At 52.1% G+C, this 12747-nt stretch overlaps 1 protein-coding gene across 5 annotated transcripts in view; it reads left to right on the top strand.

Moving 5' to 3' along the window:
* The window catches only part of CCDC33 (coiled-coil domain containing 33), a 105988-nt gene that overhangs the window by 59849 nt on the left and 33392 nt on the right, over positions 1-12747 (top strand). For all 5 annotated transcript variants that reach the window (XM_070575236.1, XM_070575222.1, XM_070575215.1 and 2 more), the window contains one exon: positions 7489-7683. In XM_070575236.1, the coding sequence (XP_070431337.1) occupies positions 7489-7683 (195 nt within the window). The remainder of the gene's footprint in view (positions 1-7488; positions 7684-12747) is intronic.

Below are 12747 nucleotides of genomic sequence, written 5' to 3'. Positions count from 1 at the left end.
AGTAAATGTGGAAGGGAGGACAGGGAACAGGCAGAATCATGCTGGTTTTTGATGAATTCTTATGGACTTTTTTTGAAAGCCACACATGACAGCACTGGGCTAGTCTTCAGAGAAGCCCCAACACAAAGCTGCCCCTATTTCCTCACCAAGCAAAGCTGCCTGGAAGACCCAGTGTCCAGGACAGCACAGCAGCCTCTCTGGCTTGTTCTGTCATCTGGAAGGTTCTGTCACCACCCCCAAGACTCCAGTTCTGAAGACACTACCATAAGGATGATGATGGATCCAGAGAAAGAGACCCTTTCTCATCCTACAACCTCACAAGATCCCTGCCTGTCTCCACTCCCCAAGCCCCCTACCCTCCCTGCCTCTCACTCTCCCAGACCGGAAGGCAGGAGACAGAGGGTCAGGCCTATCCCTGCCCAGCTCACAGGTACACTTTCCCCCACCTGCTCAGATTCTAGGCCCGATTCAGAGATCTTCCTGTGCAACCAGAGGAAGCTGGGGACAGGTGGGTGAGAAGCGAGAGCCTGTGCTTTTCCAGGGCCAGCCTGGCCGTCAGCTCACAGATGCTCAGTGTTGGGACAGTGCTTGCCATTGCACCATAAGAGGCACCTGCCTGCTTTTCACAATGCCTGAATCTCTCCCAGTAGTCCTCCATGGCTACAGGACAAATACTGCTCCCCCCATAGTCTCTTGGTTATCATGTAACTCCCCCCTTGCTCCCCACCTCAGGGAGGTAGTTTGACACTCCCTCCAACACATAGGGTTCTACAGACTCGACTTGTTCACTTCTCATAACAGGGAGCTCATTACCTCAAAGGAAGCCCTTTCCAGCCTCTGTCAGCTCCCTTGTAAACCCCTTCCTCCTGCCTTTTTTTATTTCCCTCCAGGCCCTGTCTTTCCTTCCTGAAGAAAGAAACAGCAGGCTCCAGAGAGTCAGCTCCCATGCCCACTTCAGCCCTGCTGATGTTTGCAGACTTATGTCCTCTCCAGCCTAACCGGCTCTCCTTCCTCTGACTGCTCTTTGTCACACTGGGTTTCTGCTTCTCATTATCCTGGTTGTCTCCTCTTGACAGTACTCCTCTTAAAGTGTCCCCCAAAACTGTGGAGCTGGATCAGCATTGGTGGGTAGAATAGGACCATCACCCCCTTTCTCCAAACACATTCCCCCCTTTGGTGCAGCCAAAGTCTACCATTTGCTTTATTTTTTTACTAACCAAGCTCACAGGATCCATTTAGAGCCTGGGTGGTCCCATCTGACATGTGAGCCATTGTCAGGCGCACATCTTCACCTTGAACCTCTGCTGCTCTACTTTGAACGTAGGCAGGGTTTCACTTCCCTAGGATATTTTATCTTCTTCTCAGCCCATTGTCTGGGCTTGAGATCATTGTAGACCCTGATTTTATCATGCATCACGTTCACAGTCCCACCTCTAGCCGCACCCCACGCTCCAGGTCATCTGTGGGTGTGGTCGGTTCGCTCTCAGTGCTGCAGCGTACACTAACAAGTGTGCATCCTTAGATCTGGGTTTGAATCCTGGATCTTCCACTTGATCTTAGCCACCCTGAGTTTCACTTTCCTCATACCTAGAAGGGGTTGTGACCCCCCTATCAGCCAGGAATGTAGTGACAATTGAATGAGGGAGCATGTGTAAGTGCCCAGCCCAGTGTTTTGCAGACACCCCATAAAGAGAGCACTTAGTATTGTTCACCTAAGTTGCTGACAAACATGCTGAACTCATCAGGGATGAGGCCGGGGCTCCTGGGGGAGGGGCGACAATGAAGCCCTGCTAATCTTTCACTCCACGCCCACCCCTCATGACAGCCGCTCCACCAGATTCACATCCATAAGGACATCAGGAGGCCTTGTCAAGCGCTGAAGATAAACATCAGCAGCACCACATTTGGTCTCACAGCAATTTTTCAGAGAATGAAGAAATGGAGAAGAGACAGACAATCATCTCTCCAGAGGCCAAGACTTGCTGAAGTCCCCTGTATATCCTACCCTGAGCTGGGGACTGTGGAGGAGATGGAGAAAGAGAAGATTTGTTTCCTGGCCTGTGAGCTCTCAGGCCAGGGTGGGCAAGGCTGGACCAAGAGCCATACTGCAGGCTCCTCCCAAATGCCTCACCAACCATAGGACCATGTGTTGCCTTGAGAATGTGAGCCTATGACTCCCAGCCACAGATGGACTGGGTCAGGACCCAGGGATGGCTAAGGAAACTGGATGTTTGGGCCCTCTCCTGGCCTGCTCTGCTCTCTGCATGAGCCCGATGCATAATTGGTGGATGGAAGAAGGTGGGGGGAAGAGATAGAGACAGGGTAAAGCTTCCAGACCAAACTTCTCATAAAATAGGGCCTGCTCTTGGGTTTCTCCCCATCTCAAAGCCAGACTACCATAGCCTAGACCTCCTTCAGCCAAACCAGATACACCCCTGGTCCAACCAAGGTCATTCAGGCATGAATTCATTAACCATTTGTTAGATATCTAACCTGTAGCAAGCAGTAAAGCACGCCAACAGATCATCACTGCCCATCTTGCTAAGGGTTCTAGTTGAGGTTGGTGCATTGAGCATATTAAGTTCAGCAGAAGAGTCACAGAGAAGCATGGTTTGAGCTCTACCACAAAGGGTGGCTTGAAATTGGCAAGGCAAGGGTGCTTCAGGCAGAGGGACTACAACTGCAAGGCCATGGAAGCATGACAGTGTCTGAAGCACATGGGACATATGGAGGCTGTTGTGGGCAGGGAGACTGAAGAGTTAGATGGGGCCTAGACTGTGGAGTTCCTGGGTCCCAAGATACAGGGTTTAGACTTTGTCATAAAATGATGGGAAGCTAAGAAAGGTCTTTGAGTAGCAATAGGGTGTGATCTGACTTATATGTTAGAAAGGTTCCTCTAGATGTGAATAAAGGGAACCCAAGGAGAAAGATTAAATGCAGAAAGACCAGTTTCAGGCTAACAAGAGTGAGCCCACAGCCCATCCACTGAGCCATAGGCAGGACTCTAATTCTAAAGTCCCTGCCAGAATTTTTAAAAATCCTTATCACTGGCTCCCCTCCTCTGACCACACAACTTGCTTTTATATTAACCCTCTGACACCATTTTCTGGAGAATGACTCATGGCCCAAGTGAGGATTAACACTCAGGCCCTTCTAGGCTGGCAGACAGACTCAGAGCTTCAAACCCCACCCCGGCTGCAAGACCGTGTGGGATCCATGAATGAGGCTTGCAATATGCAAGGGAGGCAGCAAGCCTTCTTGGAGGGGCCAGTGTCTGAGCCTTGCCTTCAGCTGAAGAGATAAGAACCTACAACTGTGGCCACAGGAAATGACAAAGCAGTGACTGATCAGGGAGCCGCTGCACAGGGCTTATTATGGCGCTTGCCAGCGGGCGAGACACCCTTATCAGGGAGAAAATTGCATCAGGCCTCCTGAATTACTAGCGATTGGAAGCAGATTTCTTGGGACGCACTTTGTTAGATACCTAATGAGTGGGATACAGGCAGGCAGAGCCCAAAGCCGGCGGGGCAGAGGGACAAATGTCTTTGTTAAACAGAATTTGCCAGTTTCCGCTCCCGGCTCCCTGGGGAGGGTTCAGGGCCAGCTAATTGAATTAAGAGCATGTGCGCTTCAGCGAGAAGACTCAGGGCGGGGTGAGAGGCGGGCAGGCCGGAAGGCGGGCATTTTCAGCACCAAGGACAGCAGCTGCAACCCAGCCAGTCTGTAATTGCCGGGGCAGGCTGGAACTGTTGCATTTTGCATGATCAGGGATGTAGGGCATGAAATGAGTAGGAGGGAGGCAGAAGATGTTAGGGGTGGAGGGGGAAACAAGTGACCCAAGAAGCCTCGAGCCTGTGATGCTATTGGCCTGGTCTGTCTCAACAGACCATCCTCCACGGGCAACAGTGAGGGCTGAGAAGCATGAGGAAGAGGTGCCTTCTCCCCACTATGGCACTCGTGGTGTGAGGCAGCTGCAGCAGCACAAGTAGCAGTGGGCTGGGCTCTGAGTCTCAGCCAGTGCGTGGCTGCGCATCACTTTGAGCTTTCAAAGTAGGTCTCCAATTACAGCCCTAATGAAGCAAGACGTGCTGCAGCCACGGAGCCACAGAGTGAGGGGCCACTTGTCAGCCCCAAGCTGCCTCAGCAGGCAGGACAGGGCCTGCCAAATAGAAAAACAAATAAGCAGGTTTGTGAAGTGAGCCAGCAGTCCCCATCCCCACCTAGAGGAAAGAGGGAGAGCAAAGCAAGGCTGAGCCTGAATAGAGGGAAGTTAATCTCCAAGGCTCCACCCTCTTCCCATCCCCATATTAGCATTGTCCCCCACCCCATCCGCCACCCTGACCCGCCCTAACCCACCCTGATCTCCTGCAGCCTGGCCCCTCCCTCTAGTCTCAGACAAGCTCCCTTCCCAGAAGAGCAAGGAAAGGAGCACAATCCCCTCCCCAAACATGGGCAGATTGAAGCTGAGGAGTCTGGAGAGGCAATGTTGGCCCTAGAGAAAGGGAACTATTAGGAGGAATTTAGGCACTGTGTGAGGCACTGAGGTCCTCCTGGTGCCCCTCACCTCACGTGACATGAGCAGCTGCCTCTGGACTTCCCTATGGGGCCTGTATTATGTGGAGGTCCAGGTTTTTCTATAAAAGTCACCCACACACCTTGCCTCCAACCCCCAGGCCAGGATGGATCCTGGCAAAGGTGATTGGGGCAGGGGATTGGAAATGTGGGCAGGAGACCTGCAGTGGTAGGGGATAGGATGTAGGAGGTACTGGCATGAAGCACCTATGGGAGCAAATACAGGCCAGGGCCAGCCATGGATTGAGCAGAGCAGAGCCACTGAGTCTGGTCAGGGCTAGAGGAAGAGCAGCTGGGCATCAGGAGGAGGTGGTGTGGGCAGAATAGAATGAAGTCCATAGATACTCTACCTTTCCTTCCCTCCCTCTTGGGACAACTCCCTGCCCACCGGAGACTGACAGGGTGAAGGCACTGGTCTGGACTTAGGGATCAGTCTCATTTTTATTTTATCTTTGTGATGAAATTAAGTGAATTATACTTAATAAATTTCAGAATGTACATAGAAGTACCTGGTGCTTGCCTATCTCTGATCAGAGCCCAGTAAATGTCAGCTCCGGGTCACTGAGCTGACCCAGCTGGTGCTGTGGCCACACCGGGTAGATGTCAGAGAGACAGGCTATGGGGGAGGGGACTCCCTCAGCAATGTGTCCCTGCTTTCAGAACTGATGGGGGCACCTCTGGGGACCTCTCCTTTGATTTCATTACTTCTACTTCCTCCCTTAACTGGATTAGATGGCAGTCTATGAAATCCAGGGCATTGAGATTGGCTTTCTGCCTGGAAATGAAGAGAAATGTCATTACAGCTCCTGAATCAGCATCTCACCCCAGCACCAGGGACCACCTGGTCAATGGGGAGTTGGTCTTTGCCTTGCCCTGGCTAGTTGCTTTTTATTTCATTCTCTCCTCTATCCATTCACCCACCCATCCATCCAGTATGCATTCTGTAGTTCTCCTTCTGTAGCCAATCTGGTATTCAGCGATTCTGAACAGGAGACAGATGTGGTGCCTTTTCCTATCTAAACCACACAGACAACCAGAAAATCCAAAACCATTTGACTTAGATGCTACACAGAGGTACCTGGAATGTTCAGTGGGGAGCCTCCAAATGAATCTTGCCCTCCATAAACCATAGCTACTGAGAGGAGCAGGTGAAAGAGACAGCCGGGCCTAATACCCAGGGACAAAACAGGCCTGGAAGTGTTGGTTATGGAGTGCAATAGGTGTCAAAGTCAGCCTCAGGGTCACCCAATACTTCACTCTTCCCATTACAAGAATCTTCATATAGCTGCTTTCTCTCTGTAATTATCTATCCTTGTACCCATTTGATGGAGGGGAAATGAGGCCCAGACTGGCCTGGATGCCTCTGTATTTGTATGACTGTCCCTTACTCTACTGACACAAGCCCAAAAAGGCTTCATGTTAATGAATTTCTGCACACCAAATCTTATTTTAAAAGGGCATAAAACAATCATTATTTGAAGGATCCCAGTAGTAAAGTGAAGGGTCCTTGTCCCTATTCATCTGGTTCATATGTGTGGGTTTTCATATAGAGTATCCACTTAAGGAGAAGCCTGCCTGTATTCATTCTCACTGTGTTCGGGGTCAGATATCCAGGCAACTCTAACCCTGAGCACATCTGTCCTGGTTGGCACTGTGCCCATTGTTCTATTTGCTTCTAGCACAACACTCTAGGTGGTGGCATTTTTGTCTGCTGTGTGGCCAAGACAGAATTCCAACAGCTGATGTATGGTGGAAGTGAGTCGCCCTTGAGGTCCCTACAAACCCTGAGACTGCATGATTCTTTGACAATGGGCACGTTAGAGCTAACCATGAATTTCCATCAGCTTTAAAGTAACTTCTCCCCAAAGGAGCATAGACACGTCTCTAAGCCCAAGGAACTTAAAGTTTTATTAGAGAAACAAAAATAGCAAATAAGCCTGGAATTAGAGAACAGTATGAGAGCAGAGAAAGCCTTCTCTTGGGCTGGAAGAACTCAGAAAAGCTTCGAGCAAGTGTGGGTGGAGGCCATCAAGGCTTCCTGTAGGGGCTGGTATTTGAGCGGGGTTGAATCCTAGACAAACAGAGATGAGAGAGATAGTCATGCCAGGGAGGAAGAGGAGAACAGGAAAAAGAACATGGAAGGAGCAAGAGGCCCATCAGAGTAGAGAGAGAAGAGACTCTGTTTAACAGGTGTTGAGATGAGAAGATGACAGAGGAGATGGAATGGAAAATAAGTCTACACAGCAAAGGGTGTCAAAGGAGTGTAGGCATTTCAGAAGCTGTTGGTACTGCATCATGGGTGGGAGTCATTGATGGCATGATTTATTTATTCTTTCAACCACGTTTATTGAGCACCTACAGTGAGGATAACTGGGATAAACTGGACACTGGGGATAAACAAGATCCCTGCTTACATGTAACTTACATCCTAGTGTGGGGATGGGAGGAGGGAGGCAGACAGTAAACAAACACGTTTTATGAAAGTTAATTTTCTGGTAGAGTAAGTACTTTAAATACATTAAAATGGGATAATGTGACTAGAGAGTATATTGGAGGAGAGGTTACTTTGGATAGGATGGGTCTCTATCTCAAAGGGCAAGGCCCCTCTCAGAAGATCACATCTAGGCTGTGACCTGAATGGTGAGAGAGGATAGCCGTGTAAAGACCCATGAGGCTCTCTGGGTAGAGAGAACAGCAGATGCAAAGGCCCTGAGGCAGGAAAGAGCTTGGCTTGTTAGAGGAATGGCAAGGACAGTGTGGTTAGGGCCCAGTGAGCAAGGGGGCAGGTGATAGGAGGTAGACAGTGGCCAGACATGCAGGGCCTCCTGAGCCATGGGGACGAGAGGCCTGAGGGGAGTGGAAGGTACCCTTATGATAGAGAAGCGCAGAGAAACTTCTGTATACCTTCTCTTTCAGAGGCCTGAAAACTTCTTGACACCAAAGAACAGCAAGACTCTGCCCATCCTGGACCCCAAGATCTTAGATGAAAAGCTGGGTACCATCCGCGAGTCCTGGTCCAAGGCCACAGTGAGCTCCATAATGGACTCCAGCACATCCACCTCTCAGGAAGCGGAGGAAGAGCCTGAGGTGCTCAGGATGTCCCGGGAACTGGTGAGTGTCTCCTCAGGGCTGGGAAGACCAGTGATGGAAGCTGTGGTGAAGGGGTTTGACTGCCCCCTGGGGCCTGGTTCACTCCTCAGGGGGCAATAGACCTCCCCTTTAGTCACACTCTGTATGTGAGTTACCCCAAAGCTAAACTGGTGGAAGGTGTGGATTCTTCAGTTTACAGAGTTTCTTCACCTTTTGAATGGGGTTCCCATTTGATTTCTTTCAAAACAAACCCCTACAACACTTGTAAGACTGAGTCCCATTTTCTCAAGTCATCAGCTCAGCACTTCCTCAGGGGCGTGTCTACTGGGTAATGGGAAGCCCCCCAAGAGATTAAACTTCTCAAAGAGGAAATTGGCGCTCAAAGAAAAGAGGCCACCATCTTTGGTCACAGAGTCTGTGTCCTTGATCATGAGAGCTGGTGTGGCTTCCTGTTGCCAGTTGATAAGATGTGGGAAACGGTGGGTAAAGGTGGCTGAGGTGGTGTCTTAATTTGGTGAGGGTTCAGTGCCGAGTCCTAGCCCTGTGATGCAGAGAGCTAAAGAAGAGGTCACCAAAAAGACAGTACAGGCCAAGTCCCAACCCAGTGACCTTGGGTGAATTTATATGTGGCTTCCTCCCTTCTTCCACAGTGGATCCCATGGGGAACGCTGCTCCGGAAGATCCTCAGAAAAGGCCCCAGCCAAGGCCACTGGCCCCTAGGGAAACCCTGGACTTCCTCCTCTCAGGACCTGCCCCTCTCCACTGACAGCCTCCGCATCTTCCCCTGGCACTTCTGCACCTTTCTGGAACACGTCCCATTGGACGAATAAGAAGGGCTGCTGTCTGCTGGGTGTGCCCAGGATGCTCCCACATGGAGCGCCCCTGCTCTCCCTGGAGCTGGGCCCTCCCGAGGTGCCAGAGCATTCATGGGCCCCCTTCTACACTCACTCCCCTCACCTCTGCCCCTTGGGAAAGCAGCTCTCAGGCCTAACTTGCCAGCTCAGCCATCAGGCTGAACACAAAGATTTAGACTTTGTCTCTGAAGACTCTGGGCAGCATAAATAAACCAATACCTTCAGTTAGTCTTGATCTTCTCTTAAGGATTAAACCATAAGAGGCGGGACTAGACTGCAGTCTGAGAAGTCAAGGTCAGCCATGAGGAAGAACTGTTTTTGAGCAAGAGGTTGAGTAATCATTGTGAGTGCCAGAGGGGAGGAGGAGAAACAAGTATCCCAAGGGCACTAGGATTCTGGGAGGCTGAGTGTGAACAAGGGGCTCAGGGCTGCCCCATACCCACAGGCTGTTAGCGATGTTGTGAGTTGGGTCTGTATGTAGAACTAACTCAATCATGCCCTCTCTGAACGCCATCTGCAGCACTCCTGTGCTGGGAGAGGGCTCCCTGGTCCCTCTACCATCCCCCTTGTTGGGCGCCTGGCAAGGCCACAAGCACTGGCTGCTCTCCCTGGTTTGCTGTTGGGTTAGATGCACTCAGCCAGCACCATCCAGCCCTTGAGTTAAGAGCACACTGGCTTCCACGTCTCTGGGCTCAGGGCCCAGGCCTTGCCTGGCCCAACACAGGTGGAGGTAAATGCTTATTGGGCCACGTGGTAGAAGCCCTGGCTGGAGAGCAGAGGTGTCAGAAAGAACCTTAGTGAATAGCTAGTCCAATCTCCTAATTTCACAAAGGCTGGCCATGGGGAAGCCCAGAAGTGGCACAACGCTGCCCAAGGCTTCCTCACCCTACTATCCCGTACTGCCTCACGTATAGCCAAGCAAACAGCAGATGGCTACAGAGGCCTGCACACCAGCCCCGGACCCTTCAGCCAACCGGACGCCACTGGGTCCCTCAGACACATACTATTCAGGGCAGTGGCCCTGCCCCTCTCCCTGGCCCATTCCTGTCTGTTCCCTCCTTGTTCCTAACTCTGGGCTCAATTCCATTTACCCTCCCACCCCTGCCTTCAGTTCTGCAACTCACCATGCCATCTGCCCTCCCCCACCCTTTCTCTTTCTCTGTCTCAGGTTTACCACACTGACTATTCCCTCCTCTGACACTTTGCCCTTGTTGGATCCTGGAGACCCAGCCCCCAGCTCCAGCTCCTGCCCACTGGCCAGAGCCTGGAAGGACCAGGGCAGGACCTAGACAGACACATTCACGCAGCCAGAAGAACCCAGTCACAAGCAATAGAATGTGGGTGGGTAGCAACAGTATACAGCTCCGTGACAATCACAGGTAGCCGTGTAGCAATGGGTCACTGTTCCATAGCAACCAAACAAAATTACATAGCAATGGACCAGCTCATGCGACCAAGAGACACAGTGACAAGCAATAGATTGTGGTCAGGGAACAATCAAGTGTGGTTGTATAGTAATAGACCCAAGCCGCACAGAGCTATCAGACACCACGGTATCAGGAAGATGCAACCATAGAACATAGTGATGCACACAGACACAGCTTGTAAGCTGTAGACAGAGTCACAGAGCGGTGGAAGATGCCTGACTAGCACAGGAACATGTCTGGGTGGCAATGACACCATCACAAGGTATGTGACTCCTGGACCTATGGTCAAGGAGTGGACACCAGCAGAAGAGCCTGGGGGTGAAACAGTGGGCCCCAGTGACGTGGCAGTGGTCATACAGTCAGCAAATGATTAACTGCCTCCCTCGGCTCTTGGCCGCTGCATCCAGGCTGTGAGCCTCTCAGCATCGCCTGACTCCTGGAGTGCCTTTGTCTGTGTCTAGTCTTGTGCACACTCCCCAGAGCCCAAGAAACAATTTTGCCTCTGATTCCCTCCAGGGCCTACTCTGGCTTAATAGGAAACTGAACATTTTCTGCAGAAAGGAGCACCTTGGGAATGGAGAAGGAAACGGAGGGGTCTGTACCCTCTCTGTGGGGAGGATGCTGCAGATGCTCCCCACTGCCCTGGGTCTGCCAGTCAGTGCCACCCCCACAGCCCTACCTCCTGGGTGCCCCTCCCCATAGTATGTCCTTGGATCCACCCTCTTTCCAGGTTATAGTACTGCCGTTTCTTCCATCTCGGGCTCTCTTCATCTGGGACACCTGGTTTTGACACAGGCCTTTTAAGTGTCGTTTTGTCAACATGGTGCAAAGCTCCCAACCTGAGTAGATGCACTGGGGTCAGGGCCCGTGGGTGTGATCTTGGGTCAAGTGTAGGGCCCAGCAGAGCTGGAAGAAGCCTTCACCTCCCTGCGAGCAGCCCAGGAAGTCTTTTTTGGAAGAGGTGGGCTTTTAAGTGAGGGTGAGGAGTGAGATGGTAAGAGTCATCCTGACCATGGCAGCTCTAAACATTAGTCAACTTTCAAGTGTTCCCCTCACCCCCTGGACCCCCTCAGCCCACCTCGTGCTGAGCCAGGCAATGTCTCAGGGTGAGAGCAGGTAAGATGCAGGACTCTGTGCAGCCTCCAGACAGGCCTGGTTCCATTCACAGAGGGCTGATAAGACACCTGCCAGGGCCCAGATTTCCTTTCCCCAGCAGCACCTAGTAAGCCCTCAGTAAAGACAGAGAAGAGAAGGAAGGCTTCCTGGAGGAGGCAGGCTATGCTTTGGATGAACAGAGGCAGAGGTATTCAGCTGCTACTCAAGAAGCATGTGTTCAGTTCTGTTTCCAGCACAGAAATTCCAGAACAGGGCCATTCCCCTCCTCTCTCTGGCTCCCTCCTTCCATTCCTTTCTCTCTCTTTCTCCACCCCCTCCCCCCACCCCCTCTATTTCTGTCTCTACCTGCTTCTGTCTTTCTTTGCTTATCTCTATTTCTCTATTTCTTTCTGATTTTCTGGCTCTTTCTCTCTCTCCAACTCCCTCTGTTTCCCCCCTCCCTTCCTCCTCTCCTCTACCGCTCAGAGGAGATTTGTGGCGGACCATAGGGCCCTCATACCAGCAGATGAATAATTGACAAGGGTTGTTTAAAGATTCAGTGCAGTTTTCCCAACCTCACCACACTAGAATAACTCATTTCTTCCACTCTCTCTTTGAAAGCCTTTCCCTCCCTCTGTCTCTCCCCACCCCATCCCCACGTGCACACCCCCCTCTGAGCTTTTGTCTCTTTCCCCTTCTTGAGTCTGCCAACTCCCGCACCCCAGCATGATCCTGATCCTGCAGTTTCCTTAGGTCCTCTTCCCCTCCCACAGCCCCCCGCCCTCTAACCTACTCCTAAGGATGGAAGGTTGGCTTCGGCTCCTTGGACATCATTTCCCCGCAAGGAAGAGGGCGCTACTTCATGAGTGAGGAGAGGAGGGAAGACCAGAGAGGCTGTGGCTCCTCCTAGGTCACACAGCAGAGGAGCTGGGGACTCAGGTCACAGGAGGGACCCTCCCAGGGTAGCTCAGAGAGCTCCATGTCCCTGAGCCTTCATTTTTCCATCTGTAACACAAGAGAGCTGCTTACCCTGTGCTCCCTGCCCCTGAGGGCCAAGTGGGACAGGGAGGAGCCCTCAGAAAGGGGAGCTGGCAGTGTAGCAGAGACACCTGTGAGCATGGCCCTAGGGTGACCAAACAGCCCTGTCTGCTCAGGACTGAGGGGTTCCCTCAGGACATGCAACTTGCAGTGCTAAATCCGAGACAGTCCCAGGCAAACTGGGATGGGGGTCGCCCTACATGGCGTGAGCCCTCCCCTGCCCCAGCCCTGCTCCATGCAAGGTTACCACACCCCCAGCCCTCTCAGCACCCCACAGCCACAGGGCATACGCCCTCTGCCTGCCCAGGCCAGCTCCAGACTGTCCCTTGCACTCTCAGCTGTCTCACCACCTCTCTGAAGTGACCTTGAACTCCCTTCCCCTCCCTGAACCCCAGTTCTTCCCTGTGTGGGCAGTGGAGGAGGTTGGAGCAGATGTTCCCAAGTCACCTGGGGCTTCTGTGCTGTGACTTGGAGCCTTGGTCCTGCCCCCAGGTCCCCGGGCCCTGGCCCAGGATGAGGTCTGCAGACTGGTGAGGCTGAGGTTCAGGCCCAGCCTCCGCTCCCTCAGCACCACCTGGTGGCAGGTGAAGGGTCCTAAGCAGGAGCCTCCTGCAGCAGTGGCAGTCGGCATCTGAGTGTGTTCACTGTCTACATCAGTGGCAACTGGAAGC

Source organism: Equus przewalskii, chromosome 1 (assembly GCF_037783145.1).
Source record: "Equus przewalskii isolate Varuska chromosome 1, EquPr2, whole genome shotgun sequence".
Taxonomy (NCBI): Eukaryota; Metazoa; Chordata; class Mammalia; order Perissodactyla; family Equidae; genus Equus; species Equus przewalskii.
The sequence above is the reverse complement of the archived record's forward strand: the minus strand, read 5'-3'. Positions and strand labels throughout refer to the sequence as shown.